This window comes from Columba livia, chromosome 7 (genome assembly GCF_036013475.1).
Source record: "Columba livia isolate bColLiv1 breed racing homer chromosome 7, bColLiv1.pat.W.v2, whole genome shotgun sequence".
In the NCBI taxonomy this organism is placed as follows: domain Eukaryota; kingdom Metazoa; phylum Chordata; class Aves; order Columbiformes; family Columbidae; genus Columba; species Columba livia.
In genome coordinates this window covers 31,249,170-31,272,482 of record NC_088608.1, presented here as the reverse complement: position 1 = coordinate 31,272,482, position 23,313 = coordinate 31,249,170, and the positions used below count along the sequence as shown (strand labels likewise).

The following is a 23,313-nucleotide window of genomic DNA, read 5'->3' as shown; positions in this document are numbered from 1 at the left end:
TTTCCCAAGCTCCAGGGCTGCTCTGACTGCAATTTGGTGTTATAAAGACTATAAACAGGAGCCAGAGGGGCTCTCTCCTTTTACCACCTCACCTTGGTTGCTGCATGAGCTCACCCTCCTGTCCTGGTTGTTGGCATCTGGCTGGGGTCCAGGCGGCAGCTGCGCATCGCACCGCCGGGATCGCACACACTGCAGGTGTGGGGTTTAGTACAGTGCTGACTTCCAATCCCTCCTCTGCTCTTATGCATCACTTGATCATAAAGATATAGAGGTGCTAATCTCCTAGCTGTACTCCTAGATGCCTCTGATGCAAGCACAGAGAACCAAAGCACGAGTAGGCTTTTAGACCTTGAGAGTGCAAAATACACTTGGTATGTGGGGGAAGGAAAAAAAGACACCTTACAGGCTGGTGGCAACACCCAGGCCAGGAAGAGTCAACGACCTACAAGCCAAGCAAGACACATTCCTCTGCTCACTGCTGAGAGTTCTTTCACACCACGCAGGCTTTCCTACTTGGCTACTCCCTGGGACTTTCAGAAGCCTGATTTTGACTGTTTCAAATGGTCTCAGAGCAAAGAGGTTTCTTATAGCTTTTCAATTTTTTTTTTTTTTTTTTTTTTTTTTTTACTTATATAAAGCATATTCTTTTATCTCTCTGTGTTTTAAGACCTTTATCAAGCAGAAAGTGGTAGCAACAAGTCGTATACACTCTCTTACATCCTTTTCTTATTGCTTTCAACGTGCCAAATTATCGTTGCTTTACTACTAATCTCTGCAGGGTTGCCCAAGCAATCTCCAAGTGATGCAAATGGTGCTAACTGGAGAACAGTAAACCCAGAAAAGTGATCGACTGGATAAAAGCCTGACCTCAATATTCAGCAGGGCCTCCTGGGAAATTGAGCCTCCAGCGCTTCCCAGCATTCGGCACACTGGACAACTGTGGCTCCAGAGAGTGGCTCAGCAGACTGACTACTGAGGAAAAAAAAAAATCTCTGTTACTAAAAATTAGGACTCTTCATATTTCATCGTAGCTCTTGCCATTTTTTCTTGTGCTTATCTCAAAAGTTTTGCTTTGTACTGTCTCTTATACCTTCATGTGTCTCTTTATCAACCCTCCTTTAAGACAGTAAAAAGAATAAAATGATTTGTCTGCTTGTAGATTAGCAAATTTCTTGCTCTGAATAGCATGCTCTTTCATCAGTCATTGTCACCCTCTGCAAGATTAACAAGAAAAAGAAATTTATAAGGCAGAATCTGTTGAAAGCAGAGATGAGCTTGTAACAAAGGACACTAATCATAACTTTTTTTTTTTAAGATCTGCATTGATCCTAACAGCTGTAGATACTTTAAAATCTTTTCCTATAGTGTCCGCACCTTCATCACACAAAGAAGAAAAGCATATCAAGAAACAAAGTCAGCCAGTATTCAGTGTTTGCACGAGGTAAGCTGGGGGATGATTTCCTGGCTCCTTCAGGCTGTGATAGGAGCTGGAGTTCCACCCCACATCAGTCAGAGCAAAAAGAACCTTTTTCCTTCAACAGGGGAAGGGGAGGAGACAACAAAAGATGAAGGAAAAGACAGCTCAGTAAATGTTGTATTCTATATATAACTATATATGTATATGTGTGTATATATATATATATATAGGTAAGTTTGATTAAGTGTAGAAGGACATTAGTATCACTGGCTTCAGAGGAGTGGGGAAGGGACCAGTGTTAAGCATCAGCAGCGAAATATTACCACCACTGCATAATTAGAGAGTACTCAGCACACATTCAGCCCTGGTGTATTTTTTCTACTAAATTCCACTCTAATCATATGAGGGTCTGTGGACACCAAAGAAGCTGTGGTTTAATTATCTGGAGCTGCTGCAGTAAGGAACAACAGGAATGCATAGGTACATGTATACATGGATACATACATGTGGCTGAAGAGAAAGAACATTCAATTTAAAAAAAAAAAAAAAAAAAAAAAGGAAAAGAAGGGCAGAATCCAGGCCACACAGAATTTAAGAATAAGTAGTGTGATAATCCAGGTCATTTATTTAATTTTCAGCTAATGAGAACAGTGACAAAATAGAAGCAGAAGAATAAGAGAATGCAGATGTTTTAAGATGTTGCTTTGTTCCCTGCTAGAAGTAAAAACAGGGTGGGAGGATGTGAGTTGACACCAGTTGTTAACAGGATCTTGCCACTGAAAAATAAAGTGCAGGATGCATTCACAGAGTGCTGCTTCATTAACCACCATTAGTCATTCATTTCACAACAGAATGGGTGAGCAGCTGATGACTTCGGGCTCTTCTGAAGGTTTTTTTTAACTGTTTTTGTGGGATTGTTGTTGTTGAGATCGTGGTTTTGTTTGTGTGGGTTTTTTGTTTTGTCAGTGACATTTCTACTCTAAAAGTGCAAAGCTCTTCCCGTGCACAGCAGGCAGGGTTGTGTTCATCACAAAAGTTAGTACTGAAGAAATGCCTATGACAAGAGAACTTGGGATGTCAACCAGATCAGAAATAAGTCCAGACCTCATTCAAAATTTGGTCTGGGTGCTTAGCAACAATTGTTCAGAGATTCCCATGGTACCTACAGGCATCCCAACCTCTGTCCGCTCCTTTGCACCTTTCAATAACAGTTCTCACGAGATTTAAATCCTTCCTGAAATGTTTTAGCAATAATTTTTAAAATGACAGGCTATCTATCCACCCTTATTCTCTCTCAACACTTGAAGCTTCTTGGAACCCAAGGGAACTTGAGAGCACATGCAAGAAGCAGCCTAGGTTTGCTCATCTCCCCCAAGCCAGTGCACTATTTCAGTTGTGATAGCTTCAGAAAAAGCAGTTCTGGGCAGTATCCAGCTCCACCACCATAGACCTAGCACTCATTGGCAGCAGTAGTTCTTGGCAGGACCTGCCGGTTATTGGGAAATCATAAGAGGTGGTACCTACAAATTAGCAGAGCCCTTGGGTAGACAGAGCGTGACTGCAGGAAAATGCTCCACTTTAGCTTACTCTAGTGAGTATCAGAGAAGATGTCCAACTTTGAGTCTTCCCAACTCCAGTGTGTGCTGTGTACATACTGCAACATGGAGGGGGGTTGGAAAGACAGACTTATATGTTTCTTAGCAAGTAAGTGTTTCGAGACAGGCACTGTATGTGCTTCTGGATGCAGTACCACTGGTCATAGAGCTGCTGAAGTCTTTTGCCACGCAGACAGCAAGCGATGACATGCACCACATGGCACAGTGGGTGTCTGCTCTGTGGACAGCATTTGCAGGCATTGCGAGAGCTGAAAAGCAGCAGAGAAGGCTGTAACGAAAGGGGAGGGGTCACTTAATTAGGAGGGGTAAAGCACTGCAACACTTTCACCTCATTTTGAAAGGATTCAATTTTAATGCCCACAATCATGGCATAAAATGTTGGACAGCAACACACAGAAGTCTTTGGGGAGTTCTCCACTTTTGAAGCCAGACACAAAGCTGGGAGAACATCTTTATGATACAGAGACAGATGCCTGAATTCAGAATGTTGAACCAGAATTAAAAAAAATATATATATAATAGTCTGAAGGAGGGAGCAGAATTTGGAAGCAATTCCAGGACACATACATATAGCCTTCCTCTCCCAGGCTGAAAAAGATGATTCCTGGCCAGGGTTAAAAACCAAGCAAAAAGTAGCTGCATCGCGCCTGTCAGCTGTTGCAGGGAATCATGAGGAATTGATGATCATCCGTCTTCACAGAGCTGCGATCACAATTATCACTGTGGCAGACATCCATGGTATCATCAGGTGGATATACCAGGAGGATGGCTAATTGTTACATAAATTTGTAGAATCCTCAATAATCAGCAATGGAAAGAGAAAGCTACTTGTCTTTCTATGGGCGTTTGGGGCCAGGCTCTAGTAGTCCAGCATGAGAATAGCTGGGAGAATGGACCTAAGGAAGGCATTTCTAAGGAGGAGCAGGCTTAGTTATGAAAATAACAACCCTGATGCAGGACCACTTGTGTCTCCTTTCATCTCCTCTGCTATGGTGGTTGTCTGATCTTCTACTCTAGTAAGTAACTAATATTTCATCTTACATGGAAACGGGGAGAAGATGGTGGAGAGGCTGAGGACAGGATGACTTTCCAATGAGCCATCACAAGTATTGGCTAGGAATTAGTTTGTGAGAGTTGGAAAAACAATCAGTGTAAATGCTATAAAGTATATGCAAAGATGGTCAGGTGAATGGTCTGAGATCTACTCTCTCTTCTGGTGCCAGAAGCAGATGGCAGGTAGGAGATGAACTTCTATGCAGTGTTTTCATTGTCAAACTGTCTGTAGTGGAAGAGACTCCTGGAGTCCAGTTTCCCAGAGTATTTGACAGCTTCGGCAAAAAGCTTTGCCACCTGTCAATACAAAGCAGAGGAGGATTGAGCATTGCAAAGTCTTCTGCCAAAGGCTGAGTAACAGAGCAGGCTCCACATTTCTACACTGTCACCCTGAAACTGCCCTGTGCAGGTCTGGTCCTTGAGTCCATCCAAACCAATACCAATTTCTAGGTGACTGTGTTGAGTCCAGCCCTCGGAAGCCTGACTGTCCAGGTGGAGGGACGCAGAGGTGTCAGGCTGCTCTGGCAAGACAGCTCTGTCCCACCGGAAGTTGTTGTTTCCTCCTACAGACCAAGCCCTTAAAAGAACACAGAATCACTTTCCTCTCTCAAACTCAAGAGATTAACTCTAATCAAAAGGGTTAAATGAAATGCATCAAGCAGGTGTGGTCATAAATTTTGGACAGGGACTCCTGTTCTGGCTGTCAGTGTATGTTTCACTAGTAGGCAAAGGGTGAGTCTTCAGTTTCCCCTTCCGGCTCATCATGTTTGGCATTATCCCGCCTGTGAACTTACAGCTTGTCATTCTCTCTGCTCTTCCCTCACTCCAATCACAGCAGAAGATTTTGCACAGCTGGACACCAGTTCAAGTCACTGGGTTCCATGTCAGCACCCGGTGAAATCAAGAGGAATTTGGCTGCTGTGCTTAATGAGAGCCAGATGAGGCTCTCTCTGTGACAGTTGAAGCCACTTGCAAAGGAAGTCAAGGTACTGCTGGCAGCAGGAGTCCCACTTTGCATGACCAAGTATCTCTTCCCCTACCAGTATGTGAAAGGGGTTTGTCAGGAGCTACAAACGCGTAATGACTGGCAACCTGACTACAACAGGACAGGCAGCAATTCCACTTCAACGGCACTTTGGAACTGGATGTTGCCCCAAGGATCATTCAAGAAAGCCCAGCTACATCCTGCTTTAAGGTTTAAGTACCATACTAGAAAAACACCCCATTCAAAAAACTGTTCCCATGCATAATTTATACCTGTTACAGGCAATCCTGTGCAAGAAGTTTGTTCTGAAGTGAAATTGATACAGTGGCAACTTCAGCTGCAATACAGGACTCAATATTTTCTTTTTTGTGTTTTACTTCAAGCAATGTTATTTTGTGTAGTAGCAAAAAGAAAATACATTCAAACAATCGTGTTGCCATGACTCTCAGACACATTATTATTTGCCAGAGATAATGAGGGTCCAAACACACTGGAATCTAAGGTCACAAGTATCTGAAAGTTCTGAAGGCTCTTATGACTAAGAGGAGAAAGAACAAGATGGGAAGTACCTGGAAATTAGTGAGCAGAGCAATCCCGCTGTCAATAGCCATCCTCCGGATCACATAATTATCATGGACAAACTTGGTGTTGCTGTTAGGCAGGTTAATCACCAGATCTATTTTCCCATCCCTTACCAACCTGAAGAGACAACGCACAAGACAGTATCACAGTGTGTCTTAATGAAAATCTATGCTGAATAGCACAGGCATGCAGGTAAACAACACTGAGAAATCTTCATTTGAGTTTAGTCTTACATCCCAAGAAAGGAGGGTTGAGGGGTTAACACACTAAGAATCTGGGCTTTATTTCTATTCTATTCAGTGATAAAAAGCAATATTCAACCTTCATACAGCTCAGCACAACTCTGTTAAAAGCATGACTAACTGCCATTAAAAGCTAAATATTCAGGTCGCACGTACCCTTGTGTGAAAATGCAACATGAAGCAATACATCCAAGCCATATTAAATAGGCCATTCAATGAGATGTTAATTAATTAAGCTGAAACCTCCCTGCTGCAGCAATTCCAGACAGAATCAGACGAAACAAACATTTTGGATTGAATCCGAAGTCCCATTAAATCACTATCATTAATCTCAACAGGGCCAGCAATTTGCCCCTTGTATTTGATGTCCTGGATGTTAATACAAATTTGATGAGGTATTACTCTTACTGCCTGACTGAAGGGAGGCTCAGACTCCGGCTTTCCTGCGATGGCCATGCCACGGGATTTGCTGGGATACCGTTAGCATTGAGCCAGTCTGAGGTTGCTTCTGTAGCATAAAGCTGTCAAAGAAAACAAACAAACAAGCAGAGTTACTTAATCTGTGCTTCATAATACCGAGACTTTTCATTTCCCTCATGTGGGTCTAACCCAACAGATAGCCTGGTTGTCAGAGCTGATTTTGGAGGGCAATTTTCATCACAAAGGTGTCTCTCCATACAGAGAGACACACAGAGAACAGCAGGATCTTCCCAGCTTTCTAGTACCTGTGATTTGCTGATGGATGATAGCCAATGAATAGTAGTAACACATTCTGAAGCAGTTAAGTGGCTTAGGAAAACCAAAGTCCCTTTGACTTTCAATAGCGCTTACATTCAATCACTTATAAATGTTACTTTTTTTTTTTTTCTCTTGCCTAGCACTAAGTTTTGAAAGGCAGAACTGTAAATCCAGCAGTTACGCTAAAGCCACTGAGAAAAATAGTACTTAAATACTTAATACTAAAAAGCTCTTGCCAATCTTCTGTGGCCATGCTACCAGTTACCTTTCAGTAGGGATATGGATGCAAATTGATGCAGAAGAGTTACAAGAGGGATGTAAGCACCACAAATGTTATATGCCACAGCTTGTGAATATCACTGAAGATAAAGCACTGTAAAGGCCTTCTCCATATCAAAGGCCTCCCCTTCTCCCCCTCCTGTTGTACATGGCATCCTGCTGGCACTTTTGTTTCTCGGAGAACTACTGATAGCAGAGCCAGGGTTGTTCTTGCCCTCATGACTCCATTCTATTTGTTGAATTAAACAATCATGAAAACATTTAGTTGGGTGATACCTGCTGACTTTATGGATCACTCAGCTAAAAATTCCTCTTGTACTTGCTTTCTTTCTCTGCCTCTTCATTCCTGTAACAGGCTGAGTACCTTTCAGAATTTGAGCACTCTCTAGCTTTAAATAACTGAAAGCACCTACCTTGAAACCTTCCTCATGCAGTAGTTCTGCTACGCTGAGGAATCTGGGGCGGAAGGACTTCTGAAAAAGGAAATTTATTAGAGAGACCACCAATGCTAGGACTTGGAAGGAGTGTTTTGTTGGGCAACAGGAAGCTCCTCTAGACGGTGCTAAGAGGCAGATGCACCTTTCTGTGCTGAGACCTGAATGCCCAGGTACTTAAGGCACCTTTAAAGGACTCTCCCAGAAAGCACACATAGATCCATCATAATGTAGAAGAAACAACGATAAGATGACCTGTAGACACCCTGTAGACATCTGAATTTGAACAAGCCATTTCAGAGCGACAGTTGAGCAAAAATTTGATCCCAGCATAACTTTCTTCTGGATGCTACAGCAATGCAAAGATCAGATGCTACACATGCCTTCCTCACTGCCAAGGCAGGCCAAACTTTGGTTTTGACCTTAGTGCGGCCTGCCCATTTGGAAGAAGGACTATTGCAAGTTCCCTTGTCCCCGCTGGCTTTACCTTTTTTACTGATGGCTTTACCTTTATGGGTGAGAGAACAATATTCTGAAGGGTGAATGACTTTCTATGAAGGAGTCAACAGTTTGTTTGTGGGTTGTTTGTTTGGTTGGGTTTTTTTGAGCACTCTGGAAAGAGCCTCATTCTGAAAGCCATCTCATTCTGTACACTAACTGGAAAATATAAATACACAATGTGACAGGGTTGGCAGCTTCCCAGTCAGAGAGAACAGTTCTGCCTCCTGGTCAGAGGGGCTGAATTTCACAACATTATTATAAACTTCTGTCAAATATGTACTGAACACTTGTGACACATAAAACAGCCTCTCCATGAAAAGAAATTACAGCTGTCAGCTTGCATCGGAGCAGCCTCAGATTTAAAGCCTGGCTGAAAGAACCCGTGTAAAAAAACATTAGTTACTAAAGGTGAAAAGTACAAGCAGATTTATTTAGTGTAAGATATTTATTGTAGGAGAATTTTATTCTTTTTCCTTTATCAGAAAAGCTCTATTTCTTATGACCTCTCTCTCGTTTGCTGGCATGCCTTGCTATTTGTAAAGGGCCACATCCCCAGTTAATTCAATGGAGCTACACCAGTTCTCACAAAGATCCAACTCGAAACAAAGACAGCTCATCTCCTGTGATAATCTTGAATTCTGTATCCAAATCCAGCATGGAGCATGCAAAAATTCTGACGTATAAGGAACCAAGGCAGAAGGTTACCTTGAAACAACAGACTTGGAGTGCTGGGATTTAAAAATAAAATACTCCATCAATGCTTTCCGCATCTCGTGGTCACCAGCACAGATGTAAGACAGATGCACTCCATCTCAGAGATATCACTGAATAGCCCAATCAGGAAAGAAAATAAAATGAGCTTTTCAAGTCCTCTTGCATAAAATATAAATTATTTAACGGCAGACTCAGGGTTTCAGCATCATAGATTTCTCCAAATTATGAAAAGAAAAGAGGTCAGATTACCAGCTTGCACAAACCAGCAGAGATGCATTTGTCTAACAAGAAAGCCATACTCCATTTACCCTGGGAGAGTGTCGGGCCTTCAACATCCTGGGGAACCTCAACCTGTGCAATGTCAGTGTGAAACACTTGTAGGGAAACAAAGATGTCCCTCTCTGCTGTTGTTAACTACACCTGGTTGACTTTGACCTTCATGAAGGCAGCCTTCTCTCACCTCAACATAATTAATAGCAGAGGCATAAAGTTACAGTATACCAAATAATCTAAATATTTTGAGGCTAGATACTTTTGAGGGAAATAGAATTCATGACCATTTGGCTTATTTCCCTCTCTGCAAGAGCTAAAAGTCCAGTCTGAAAATCAGAGCAAGCTGGTGAAGCAATGAAGCCTCCTCAGGGGCCTCTGCCCAGGGAAAGACCTGCACCCCGTCACCCCCTCACAGCAGTGACATTTAAATATTGAGTGATCATGGAAAGGAGTGACCTGGTATCTGTCCTTCTGAGCCTGTCTTCCCCCTCTGAGAATACGCTGACAACTTTGCCAGTTTAAGGCGGATGACCTCATGTTTGTGATTAAGATGAGAACAACACTGTTGGTGTTCACAGCCCGCCTTGTGCCTCCTGTTTCTGCAGCGAGGGGCTCCCCATTCCTCCAGCCTGGAATGCTCAGGGAAAACCACTCAGTCTACACATCAGGTCTAAGTCAGCATTTCAACCTGCCCTTCTCACAAGCCTTTATTTCCTCTCTGTTTCAAAACAGACCATTTAAAAGTAGGTAGGTGACAAATTCCAGAGCAGTGAGGGAGCAATACGTGGTCCTCAGCATTAGCTTTACACTTCTTGTTTTGGACTTCAATTATCTAAGAAATATGCTGAGATGAAGAGAGACTTTTAAGCGATTGATCTGTTGCTTTCAAGTTTTTTTTGCAAAAAAATGAACTGTAAACCACTAATTATAAAGGACAGAATCTTGTTACTTCTAAAAGGTTTGCAGGGTTGAGCCTTTGGAGTTTGTTTTCAGGGGTTTTTTTGATTGGTTGGTTTTGTTTTGGTTTTGGTTTTTGTTTCTTTGTTTTTTTTCAAGACCTTTGTACAAAGAACCTTTGTCTCAGTTTAACAGATCCTGACACAGGACCCACACAAATGCTTTCTATAGCTAAAATTACTCTTTGCTGCCTGTTCCCTTTTAGGTGCTATCAGGAAAATAGACCCAAATTTTAAACACTGGGCTCTCTCCTTTTTTCTTCTTTTGGATTTTCTTTTCCACTTTTTAAAACGCTGCTTTAAAATCTGCAGTGATTAGATATACAGCAGTCATACAGCACCAACAGCCCAGTTTCATACTGAACTTTTAAACTCTAGGTAGCAAAGACTTTTCTGCTAATTTGAGGTAATGTAGAGCAAAAGCTTCAATCCATAGATGTGTATACATATGTGTATGTTTAAGGACTAAGCGGTAATCTGTGTCAGCAGAAGTAATGTTCCTTTCCAGCCACCTTTCACACACTTCCTTCACATGCTCTGCTGGCACAAAGAGCCCAAGACATTTTTCACACCCCAGCTGCCTGACAGGAAAATCCATCTATTCTATTTTTTTAATTTACTTTATGCAGACACGTAGAGCAGAAGATTGTTACAAGCACAACACAGAAATAGCAGGAGGCAATGAGTCATTTTTATGGAGCCTGAGAATGTTCCAGTTGCAGTGGAAATGTCTGAATATTTTGAGGAACACGCACACATCAAGGTTTGCAAGTGTATCTGACTTCAGCACCTCCTGCAGCTGGTAACTATCCTATGATAAAGAACTAACACTTCTTGCTTTTCTGCCTAGCTACCTTTTCATCATGAAATACACATCCTCCTTACTGATACAGAACCGTGGGGCTGTTCCTAACTCAAACGCATGAGGAACTCCCTCACGCAAAGGCTGTTTGCAGAAGTCACTGCACTGGAGGACATTCCCCTAATGACATCATTTAAACTTTCTGTCACATATAGCAATTCTGAGGGATGTTGACAGCAAGAGATGGAACCCTAAAGTCCAAGCTCTAGTGTGTTATGGAATCACTGGAACTGCAGAACATGTGTCTGAGAGACTGTCCCTAAGAGGAGAGAGGTCTGGCAAAATACAGAAACCAGAAATATTACTACACAAATGTAGCGTTGGTTCTTCCTTTCTCAGATACTTACAATATTGGCCACACACCACCATCGTACAGGGAAAGGAATAATGGCAGCCATGCCCCTGGGCAGCCAGGAGAGAGTGTTTTCTGCACTGTTGGATGATGCTACAGCTCTGCCTGGAAGGAAATGTGTGCATCTACGGGGAAAGCTTAGCAGGCTCAGCTTTGCAGTATGGAAACTATCTCTCTGATTTGGGGGAGTGGAGGGGAACTGGTTTCAAAAGTGAAAGAGGCAATGTACAGATGAAAGGAATTTATATGTCAGGAATGGACCTGGCATTCCCAGGGCTCCCATTCGGGTGGGAACAATGAGTGGGCTTTGAGTTCCAGCTGGGACATTTCTCTGAACTGACCATCTACGGGCTTTGTTCCCACAGGAAGGTGGTTTCTAGCTCTCTGATCCCAGGCCTCTGCCTGCAGCAATCCTGGGGGTTTGCCCCCAGATTTCCACAGCTCCCAGTAGAAACTATCAGGAGTCAGAGAATCCAGTCAAAGGTCTCTCCATGGTGTTTATTCCTCAGTGTCTTACTGCACTTCAAGTTGGATTGCAGAGAAACACATTTAGGCCATAAGGACACATGAATGAAAACAAAGCAACAGTGACTGAGTTTCCCTGTGTCAGTCCTTTCTTAGCTTTGATTTTTAGGACTCACCTGAATTCCAACCAAAATTCCTTCCTTTGGAAATGCAAACCCTGCGGCAAGCATAGCCTTCTGAAAGGCAGTGTACACATCCTCACCAAAGCACGCGACCTAGGAAAAGGCACAAAGGAGTTGGCACGAGAGAAAAACAACCAAACAAGTATAACCCAATAACTTTGCTTTGAAAAGAAAACAGGAATGAAATTTTTGAACAGGTTCTTTTGACTTCTGCATGCAGAATCAGACTGCTTTTGCATGGAGTCTGCAGGCAGGAGGAATAAATCAGAAAATCATTGCAGAAAAATCTCATCATTTTAATGAAGCAATAACGAAGGAATAAGCAACGCTTTAGTTTCAAACAGCACACTGAGGAGCAACAACAATTGATTCTGCTGAGTTATGGGAATGCTGTACACAGCCTCTGCTCCAGTGTTTGTGAGTGCCCTGCAAATTGTTTAACATTATATAATGCTTAACAGTAAGTGTTCTGCATGCAGGCACTTTTCTCTCTGTGTACACTGCAAACTAGAGTAAGACAGTGCTTGTGTTGTCATGTACTTCTGGCATTACTTGTGAAGATAAACCAAGGTATATAAAGATGCTTTTAAATTAGAAGTCCATAGATGTATGAAATTCAACTAACATGAAATTCAGCTAATATACTGAATAATATACTTGGGAAAACAACAAAGCAACCATGCCAATTAATAATAATTTATTTTAAATAAACAAAAATTTGATAAAGAAACTGATCGAAATAATTTAGCAGTTTCCATCATTCAGAACTGCCTGTGGAACTCAGTTGGTTACAGGCTGTCATGCAGTAATGATCTTCTGTAGAACTAAACTGTGTTCCTTATCAAAGTTTGGAATTCTGATGGCAAAAAGAAGAATGCATGAGCTTTTGTGAAAGCTAAAACAGGAAAGAAAAAAAAACAACAAAAAAAACACCCCATACCCTCACTTTTTCTGGACAGCTCCACACTTGCCGAAAAACAGAAGCCGAAACTGTCACAGATTTTTCTCTTTGAAATAACAAATCTGCACACACATACAGATGGGATAAAGGGACTGATTGAGAATTGCTCTCCATTTTCCTCTTGTGGTCCTTCCCATTATAGAATGAGCCCTCACATTCATGGTCTCACCATTACCATGGTGAGCAGAAACCAGTATATCATGTAAGAAGAACAAACGATGATTCGCCAGATCTTCTGAAGTAAAAAAAAGAACCAACCAAACAAAATCCCACAAGGGAAGGGATAAAAAAGAAAAAAAATCCTGACAACTTGTATCTCAGCCTTTCTCTAAAAACTCATCTCTGAGCATCCAGTCTGTTCTACAGCGTATCTGGCTGCGAGGTTCTGTGGCCCTGGACCTTCTCGGGTGGTGGACATTCCCCTGCCTGGTAGGCTTGGACCAGGGGTTTCCAGCCTGCTGGGAGATGTTTATCATTACGGCATGGTCAGAACAGCCACACTACTCAAAGGGACCCCCAGCACCGTGTCCTCGACTGCTGTGGGAACCATGACTCCCAGCAAAATACATCTCTGCCAGATAGATGTGACAAATTCAAGCCCAAATGAAGCCATGAGTGTGAAAAAGGCCTTTGAGGAATAATTGAGCATTTTACCCAAAGCAAGTGATTATCCTTACTTCCTTCACAAGAAAGACTTTCATAACTGTCACATTTTATGGCATTTGTGAATATGGATCTTTCCAAATCATAAAAGTTAATAATCCCTCCTTTATGACCAGCATAATCTCTAACTCCATATAAAGCTCAGTAAAATAATTCTTGCTCTTAGTTACATTTTTATTCTTTTTTTTTTTTTTGGACGGAAGGTGTCTTTGTAGTCAATTTTGTTCTGAAAATAAAGAAGTCATGGAAATCACTTGACTTTTTTCTGCACATTAACTACACTGAAAGGAAATCTTCTGCAATACTCATTTCCCACACATTAGGAGGAGCAAAATAAAGTAATTCTGGAGAGAGGTAGGCGACCTAAGGCTGTCGTTACCTTGTATCTGAGTATAGTGCTTTTTCATACTAACATAAGTCTTCCCTCGTGCAAACAGCTTTTGTAGACATACGCATGTTCATATCAAATGGAGCAGCACAGGCTCTGCCACATGCCTAGCTATGGTAGAGCACTGGTAAGCCTAATCTAACTGTGTCAGTATTTAATCGCTTCCCAAACGGGCTGTCTAGCCCAGAATAAGTTTATTGCTACTGCAACTCTTTTCTAGAAGTAACAGAACGAGCAAGATTACGGATGGCTCCAGTATATCTGTGGAAGCCATTGACAGCTCAGCAATAACTCATAAACAAACCCTTTTGTTCTAGATGAATTAATATGTCTTCAAGTGACATAGATGGAAACCTGTTCCTCTTGGTGAGGGCTCCCACGAGTGCCAAGTCTGCGCAGGGAGAACAGCTTTGTGCCTTTACAGTGTGCCATGCATAACCAAGAGACATTTCAGAAGCACCTCCCAGCCCAGCTGCAGAGCAAGAGGGGAAGGGAGCCCCATCTCCTTCTCATCCGACTGACAGCCAACACTGCAGCCAGCACATTTTATTCACTCTTTCTTGCTTTTGCACCTTGGGACACGCCTTCATGGTTACCAGGCAACAACAAAAACATCACCACACATATTTGCTGCCTTTAAGTAACTAGCATGTTCCAAGACCAAACACTCATGGCCTGGAGTCTCAATATTGCTGTTCTGGCATGTGCCGATGGGAGGTTTTGAAAGCTGTAAGTGCTTATCTGTCTAGAAGCAGGTGATTCATAAAATGGACTGATGCACTGAGAACCTCCCAGAACCCGACGGCTCTCAGATAAACTCATTTCAGGCTGTCACATCAACCAGGTCCAACTCAGGGAGCTGACATGCAGGTAAAGAGGGACATCCAGTGGCTGAATACACTGGATTTCACAGGACAATGTGGTTTTTTACAGCTAAGAAAGATGTCTTCAATTTTCTGAAGAAGCCATCATGATTCAAGCAGTAATAAGATCACTTTCAAAGATTCAGGATGTTTAAAGGCAACTTGGTTTAAAAAAAAAAACATAGAAAATCTGAAAGTTACCTCCCCAGTAGAGGCCATTTCACATCGGAGAACAGGGTCAGCATCTCTCAGCCGGGACCAAGAAAACATTGGGGCCTGGTGAGAAAAAGAGAGAGAGAGGAGGAGGAAAGAGAATGAAAATTTAATGGATCATTTAAAACAAACAAACAAAACAAAACAAAAAACAAACACCAACCCACAAACGAACAACCCAAAAACAACCAAAAAAATACCCAACATCCAGCTACACTTGGAAGTGACAGAGGCAGACATGAATTAATCCAAAAAAAAAGCACTGGTCAAGGCTGATAAGCAAAGGAGCACTTGGCAAATGAGTTGCCCTAAAATCTTGATGACAGACTGGAACAAGTAAACATGTATTTCGCCAATAAATCATCCTTCTGACTCTTGCAGGCTTGCTCACACTCTGATGGCAGATTGCTAATCTGTGGTAGCCCACTGTGTGTGGTAGCACACATTTTAAAACAGAAAGGTTGCGAAGGATCTAATTTATGAGACACGGAGAGATACTGTCTGAAGCCAGACAGTTTTATTGAGAAAACTGTTCTCCAACCGAAAATTTTCATACACAGGAATCAAACCGTTCAACAAGAATACACTCTTTTGGAGTAAACCAGATGAAAATTTACAAGTGGTTTTCAGATTTTCCCTCTTCTCCCCAAAATACAAATCCATAACTTTTTTTCTTTTGTATGAAAAAATTAAAACTCCTGATCCCTATAATAATCTGAAAACTTCAGTCACTGCAGTCTGACTTCTTTTGTCTAATTTGACTTTAAAAAAAACAGGGGAGAAAGAAACTCTCTGTTAAAGAGCCAATGACCACATGTGGCAAACATTGAACAAATTTTCTGTTAAGGAATAATTTTCTATAGAGCTTCTCTACCCCTTAAACTACTAATGGCATTTGCATAAAGACAGCATCCTTGCTGCTTTAAAAATAATCTGCTTTTAAATCCAAATATATAATTCTGTTCTTAGAAGTCTCTGAGGGTAACACTGCAGATAGGACAGCTGCTCTTTCATGACACCTAACAACGATGAACTAAAATGTGACAGCAGAAATTCACTGTGAAAGGTTTCACATAAAAGAGTCATGTGTCTTCATGACTTTTTGATCAGTTTTGCTTCTTCTATAAGTAAAGAGAAAATTTTTATAGTGGCCAAGCCTGCAGTCTCAAGCTGAGATACGGCAGTCAAGGTGCATTATTTTTAATAGAAATATTGTCTGAAAGGCAACAAGGAACAAAGCTTTCCACCAGCTCCCTAACTTTTGTCTGCCCTGAACATGAAAATGCATCAGCAGGAGCAGACTCTGGTAGTGCAAATAAATCCTATTTAAAACATAGTCAGTCCTGCTCTATCCAGGATTTAATCTTGGTCAGGCCATGATACTTGTGTCACCCTGCAAGCAAGTACAGCAAGACAAAATTTCAGTCCCTAAAGCTGAAGCAGTGGGACTCCAAATCTGCAAAGGACCAGCTACGTTGAGACAGAAGAACAGAGTTTCATACTCTCTTTTCAGAGTATTTAAGAACTGCTGAAGAAACAAAATCCCATTTCCATGCAAATAGTCCTAGCAATAAAAACGTAAGAGGACAGAAAATATGATGCATGAACAGCGAGAACCAGGTTTAATTGGAATATTTTTCAAAGTTTAGCATTTCCAACGGTATTAGCAGGTTTTTTGTATTTGGTAAATTCACACAGAACACAAGCAGTATAAAAGGCTTTGTAGTGAAGTCTTCAAGAACACAGTTGGGTTTTCTGCTCTGTAGCCAGCATTCCCAGGAGAGACAAAACTCTTGACAGTTTAGCTAATAACAGTGAAGAAGCCCCTGGTCTATATGATAGAAATTTGTATAAAAAATTAAGACTTAAAAAAATTTAAAAGTCTCCGATTAGATTTCAGATAATGCTTATCTGTGGCATCAAGATAAAATGTAAAGTTATTTCTAAACTTACTGGCTTGCCAATAACATCAGCTGGCCTGGGTCAGAGATTTGGCTTGCATTACAATACATATCAATATTTTATTAGCAGAAAGATGTTAGGTGGTTTACATTTCCTCAATTTTCACTTTATTTGGAAGCTATTAAATCTTGAAAGTTTCTGTACAAACAATTCTCATCCATTGTATTCTCTGCAGTGGTGTTACAGATCATTATGATGAGGAACTTTATTTTTTTTTTGTTTGACTAAGCATTCAAAAATACCTACAGTGCATTTTGGTATCTTGGGCGCTATATAAGCTTAGTAATTATGAAAAGTAAAATCTTAGCCACAGTGAAATCAAAGGATCCAAGATTTTCACCCACATTTTAACTCGTGGTACATATAAAGGGATTGTATGCATTCAACAGCCCATGTCACTGATCCTGAAGACAAAATCTGGGGGGCACTCAAAACACAGATCTGTACATGTCCACACATACTTTAAGTAGTATTACAAAACAGCCTGAACTTCAGTGTTCAATTCTGCAAGTGCATATTTATTATGCAGTTCATAAATATGATTTAGAGTAGGACAGAGAAAGAAATAATCAGAGACTGATTTTGACAATAAACACTGGATAATTTTCCTTTGACTGTTTTCCCTGTACATTTTTTCCCAATGCACAACATCTTAACAAAAACTGCAAAAGGTCAATTTGGCCTTTGTCCAGTGAGCAAATTGCTCTCTCTGGGCATTGAAGTACTAATCACCTATCAATGTGCTAGGTGCTGGCTCTGTTGTGGGTGTTTTTGGTGCCCTTTTGAAAACTATACCTTAATTCCAACATATTTGGAGGGAATAATGGGGTGTTCCAGTGTGGGGAGGGATGACTCATTAACCTCTTTTCCGATCATGACTTTTGTAGCTACATCGATGAAGTCCACACCCAGAGTCTTCGACACAAAAGGGAAGGAGCGTGAAGCCCGCAGGTTGCACTCTATCACCTGACGGGATTGAAAAAGAGAAACACCGGGGTCAGGCATTCTGTGGTGAAGAAACAGATTGATTCATGTGTCTGGAAATCAGTCCTTACTCCTCCTGGCAGAGATGCTCTTCAGACTGCACAGAAATCATGTTCGATATGACAAACAGCGATGAGGGATGTGTAGTGGCCAGCTTGAGATACAAGGAGTCTGGTGTTCTGCAGCTGTTTCATCTCTATTGTCTGAAAATTAGAACTTTGGAAAATGTGTTGTACTATACCCTAAGTTAATGTGCAAGAGGTGTGGAAACTTGGCATTAGGTACAATCTTTAGAAGCCCACCTTGTTCTTTTTCCATGGTAATAGCACTTTGTGAATGACTGGACTATCCTTATTGACTTTCCTCATCTATAGGCCAAAGTCATTCAGTGACCCAAGCAAGAAACAAAGAAGTTCTGTATCCTGCTGAGAAGCCACCAGGGACAACAATAGTAAAAGAATTGCTGTAAGTGAGAATGAAGGAGAAGTGAAGTGGGATAAGAACAGGTAACATAAGACAGAATGGAACAGAGGTGCTATCCAGAGAAAAAGCAAGCACAGCTGAGGGAAAGCAAGGAAGGAAAAACTCCATTCTGTCCCTCTGTGCAGTTTCTGAATAACTACTTGGGAAACAGAAGAAAGGTGAAGAATGGTAAGTACATTTTTCTCAACTAATAGCCCAAATAGGATCATTCACCAATAATGCGTCTCTACTATACATGTCAGGTTTTCTTTCCATTCACCATTTCCTCAGCCATACTCTGCTCACATTCTTCTGACCTTCTTCCATTAGCAAAAGAAAGCCAGCTGTTACCCATAAAGGGTCAGACATCTCCTGTACTTCTGTTACTGATAGCTACTATGACCACACTATTTAGGTAACTATCTTAATGGCTTATATTAAAGACTTAAACACTTAAACTGTCTTGCTTTCTTTCCGATGACTTGGAAGGCTTATTTTAATGACTGAAATAGCTAAAGATGAGCAAGGATATCAGAGATCTAAAAGCAAAGATATTCAGCTCATAGGATGAGGTGCAGGCCCCAGTGCTGTCCATCTAATTCAAAACTGATGATTTTGGGAAGGACAACAGTCCACAACAGAACAAAGCTATTGCTGAGAGACAACACAGCCAGGCTCACCTCACCCTCTGTGGCTGCACTGCATAGGGAGGGGAGGATGCTCCCTCCTGCACGGCAGGGACAGCTGCATGACCAGGGTGGCACGGGTGACCCACACATTATCAGGCAAGGCAGGTTAGAAACGCACCGCGGCTACTGCCACTGAGTTTTCACAGCAGGGACTGCAGAAGCCATGCACCTCATCACCCAGAGCAGAGCCTGAATTCCTCCAACAATTAAAGAGTTCTTACCAACACATCGTTGCCCCGCACCAAAAACTGAATGTTGAATGGACCAGTGATGGCAAAGGCCTTTGCAATCTTTTTTGTAGCAGCTTTTACCTGCAAAAATACATAAATAAAAATGTGTGCATATATATACATAAAACAAATAATTATATCCCATAAAATAGACAGCATCATGTCAATAAATCACCTCACATGTGGATTCCTTTAAACGTCCCATCTCTCTGCCCTAGCATATTTTTTGTCTACACCCTCATTTTGGCAACAGCATTATCTCTCAGAAGCAAACGTTTAATTTGCCTGGTAATGTAGAGCGTGAAGCGCCATTTGAGGGTAGAAGTAAAAAGGCGGCTTTGTATGTTTGAGAAAACAAGGGAAAGAGAGAGAAAGAGAGAATAAAAGCCTGTCCTGTCTGTAGCAATTGCTACACTGCACACTGGAGCCTCTATACCTTTCTTGGTGAAAAAATGAATGTTTTGTCATTTGAGATTATCCACTTCATTTTACAAGTGTCCCAACAGGCTTTCACCAACATGCCTGTCCCACCACAAACCAGTGGGAGGCATGTCAGTAGAATAATCAGAAACAAATTGGGAGAAAACACTACATTTGTATTTTCTAAGTTTGTCAAGAAATCATGTGCCACCTTCAGCACAAGGGTTTGAATGGTTTTGCTCCAGAAGATTACTATTTTCAGAAACGAGGCCTTGGACTGTCCTGTAGAGTTGGAGCACAGACCACTGCATTACTGCTCTTGTTAGTTTCCAAGCAAATCCTTTCCTGGATCATATACTAGGAGATGGCACATTTCTTTTAGAAAACACATTTTGACAATTAACTCTGTATCACTAGGTTTGTTCTTGAAAGGGAAAAACGTCAAGTTTAGGTGAGGTTTGTTCATCCTGATATTCTTTCCAGAAAAGGGTGGAAGCTAGAAAGTCATACACCTGATGTAATCATTTAAGGATTGTGAGAGAAGAGGAAGTGGAAAGTAAACCATACATATGGATCAGACACTCCTCTGCTGCTATGGAAGCTGGTCCTAAGTCAATGAAATAGAAAGAAAATCCAGTGGGTCTGAAAGTCCGTATATCTATTGCTTAAATTAATGGGATACATATCCTATGTATAGGATAGCTAACCACAGGGGACACAATGACATCCTACACTTGCACATTTCATACTGGCCTATAAAAAACATTAGTGATTTGATTTCTCCATTGGTGATGGAGTTCTCCCAAGCAAAAGGGGAAAGTGGATGCAAACTCTTATTTTCTTTTCTCTTATCAGTGCTAGTGCAACACCTACCTTCTCCAAGGCCCCTTGGCTAATAGTCTGTGTGGGTAACATGAGGGTGGCGTCTCCAGAGTGAACGCCTGCATCCTCCACGTGCTCTGAAATAGCATGTGAGATCACCTGCAGACAGCAACAAGAGAGCAGTTGGTTACCGCACCCTCTCTCATGAACTGTCTCCCACCTCCATGCCCTCTGCTAAGTACAGCCCAGTCTCCTGAACAGAGATGTATCCAAAAGACAATACAGATGGGAAAAAAAAGGGAATCATGCAAGATATTGGGGAGAACAGGCCTGGAGCAGAAACAAGGCATATGAACAAGGGGTTCATTTTAGTGTCTTCCATATTGTAGTAAAACAAACTGAAAACATCATGAAAACCTAAGACAGTCTGGAGATCCTGAGGCATCCTCCTTCTCTCTGACACATATAGACTCAGAAGATAAAAGCGAGTTGGGCTTTAAACCAGCTCTCTAACTTCTGCTTGCCATGGACACAAAAGAGTTGTCATTCCCCAGGAGAAACAAATACAGCCTAACACAATCATTCGTACATTATTTTTTTTTCCCACTCTTTTGTGGTGTTTTAGTCATGCAGAAAAGTGAGCAGAGGAAATTGAGGCCTAAGGATTTAAACTGCATAAATTGCATCAAGATGCACTGCTTCAATACCAAAAAAGTCATCTTTTCTGTTGGTTAAAAATGAAGACTGAAAACAGAATACTTCCATTAAATAAGAAGCTTGTGATTTTTTTTGGTAAGAGCTGTCTTTGATTAGTAATGAAATGCAAAGTGAAGTTGTAATAATAAAACAACTGTGGTAATATTGTAACACATGCTGATACAATTGTGATGAAAGTAATTTGTGAAGCCAGTGATTTGCCTACCCAGTAAAAAATCATATTCTAATTCACATGGTTAAACAATGCTTAAAAAAAGGAACTATTTAGATATATACAATAAGGTAGGTTAAGCTTTGCAAGTATGATGTTTTTGAACCAAAGATGAGCTCATCTTTTCTTGTTTCTTTACTCGTCTCAGCATGAAATTATGGCTGTATAGTAAATCATTCAAAGCACACATTTTTGTAAATGTCCAATTCTAGAGGGAAAAAAATAGTTTAATATTAAAGAAAAGCAAAGTTCTTACACTTCCTGCCTTGGCTACAGCATCCATTTCCACCTCACGGGCATCTTCAATAAATTTAGTAAGTACCACAGGATGATCCTGTCACCAAGAAAAGAAGAAAGAATAAAGTTTTTATTTGAGAATATTTGGGGAACATCCAAGCGCTCTACTATTCATCACTGGAAAAGCTTTGGAAGCAGAATCTCACAAGACCAATCTATTAATAGCCATATTTCCACAGATGAGTGAACTTTGCAAAGAAATAACAGCAGGAAACCTGGCATGATTTCCCTAAAGCCACTGATGCATCAGTTTGAGTCCTCTCTAATGTCACCATGACAGGGAAATCTGCAGCAAAACCACAAAGGCCTTTTACGTGAGACCATGGTAGAAAGATGATCCACGATCCAATGACCTCTGCTCCTGTCTCCTAAAGATGCTCCTTACCTCTAAGATCTTCAATTCTTCCTTCTCGAGCCTCCCAGTCAGCTCGCTGGTGACTTACTTCAAGTAGTTGATTCTTGGCATACTTGGTGACTTTGTACAGTGGCCATTTACTCTTTTTAAAAGTCATATTTTAGGCAACAGATCTATCACTTTCTCATTTCTCTGCCTCGTCTCCTAAGTCTCCCAAGGGAGAAGTTGCCACTAATTATAGCTGGCCATAAACAACCTATCCTCAACCCCCAATACATTCACTGGAATACATGGTTTTCCTTCCTCTTCTTCCTGCTTTTTTCCAGGATGCTAGCACACATTTCCCACTCTTCTTCCAGCCACCTGCTCCAACAGACAGTTAAAAATCTAATCCATGTTCTTCCAGCCTAGCTTTATGTCTCAACATTTTACCTGTCCCATCCACTATTAACTGCCTGTTATTTATTAGAGAATAAAATGGAATAAATGACAGTCTGTGTGTGCTCAAAAGGCTCCTCTTGAAAAAATATAAAGCAACTCCAAAAGTTACCAGACACAATTTCTTACATTTATCAGTGCAAGGGTAAATTCACAGGCAAGGACAATGTCACAGCATACACTGTTACATAAATTTAGTGGCTTCTGTCCTGTAACTTTGTCTTGCTGCAGTTTTTCACCACAAGATTTTATACGTGCATACAACCTTGTTTACTCCAATCTGTCTCAACCCGCACAAGAAGTTTTGAATGCTACTGACAACATAAATGCTATAATGACACAAGACCATAGCAGCAAAGTAGCTAAAACAACAGAACAATGCTGGTCAGGCACCCTATCTGCAGATATTCTGTTTGGTGTAGAATTAGGAAAGGCTTTGTAACCAGAAAAAAAAAAAAAAAAAAATGAAGTGTGTGTCCCACAAAAATGCTCATATTCAGTTGTATGCTCACAGCTAATATTGGTAGCCTCTGTGGAAGTATTCACAGGCCACAATGCCTTGATAAGGCTAAAAACCCCTCCCTAATTTAGGAGCAGAATAAAGTAATTTTGTTCTAGTTTGTTTTCTGCTAACTTAGCTCCAACTATACTATGGCTTTTGTCAATATGAAAATACAGAATGAAGACAGAAGTCTTCCCTTAGCAGTTTGACTCCACTAGAAAAAAAATGTAGCATGTAAATCTAGTGTAAATCTCTGCAGGATCAGGGCCAGAGCACCCAAAGACTCGTGGCATGCAACTGGTCACATTTGCAGCAAGCGTCAGTTCCTTACTTGTGTAGCAGAACTGGACATCATAAGGATCCCTTGGGAAACATCCACTCTTTCCCCTAGGAATACATCACATATTGCTAGGACTCTATAAGTTCAGGTCCCAGCAGGGCATCCTCTAGGAGGGGTGAGACCTCTCAGCAATGAAGTACAACCT

The 23,313-nt window shown here is 41.2% G+C and overlaps 1 protein-coding gene across 5 annotated transcripts in view; it reads right to left on the bottom strand.

Annotated features, from left to right (window-relative positions):
• Positions 1-650: 650 nt before the first annotated feature.
• Positions 651-23,313, bottom strand: part of CPS1 (carbamoyl-phosphate synthase 1) — a 117,605-nt gene continuing 94,942 nt past the window's right edge. For 4 of the 5 annotated variants that reach the window (XM_021286651.2, XM_021286648.2, XM_005501759.3 and 1 more), the window contains 10 exons: positions 21,493-21,570; positions 20,360-20,467; positions 19,058-19,147; positions 17,497-17,667; positions 14,728-14,802; positions 11,646-11,744; positions 7,326-7,385; positions 6,304-6,416; positions 5,641-5,770; positions 3,363-4,383 (listed from right to left, as the gene is read on the bottom strand). In XM_021286651.2, coding sequence (XP_021142326.2) covers positions 4,285-4,383; positions 5,641-5,770; positions 6,304-6,416; positions 7,326-7,385; positions 11,646-11,744; positions 14,728-14,802; positions 17,497-17,667; positions 19,058-19,147; positions 20,360-20,467; positions 21,493-21,570 — 1,023 coding nt within the window. In that variant the 3' untranslated portion in view covers positions 3,363-4,284. Of the gene's footprint in view, positions 973-3,362; positions 4,384-5,640; positions 5,771-6,303; positions 6,417-7,325; positions 7,386-11,645; positions 11,745-14,727; positions 14,803-17,496; positions 17,668-19,057; positions 19,148-20,359; positions 20,468-21,492; positions 21,571-23,313 lie in introns of those variants that run through there. The other variant, XM_021286650.2, reaches the window with a different exon arrangement.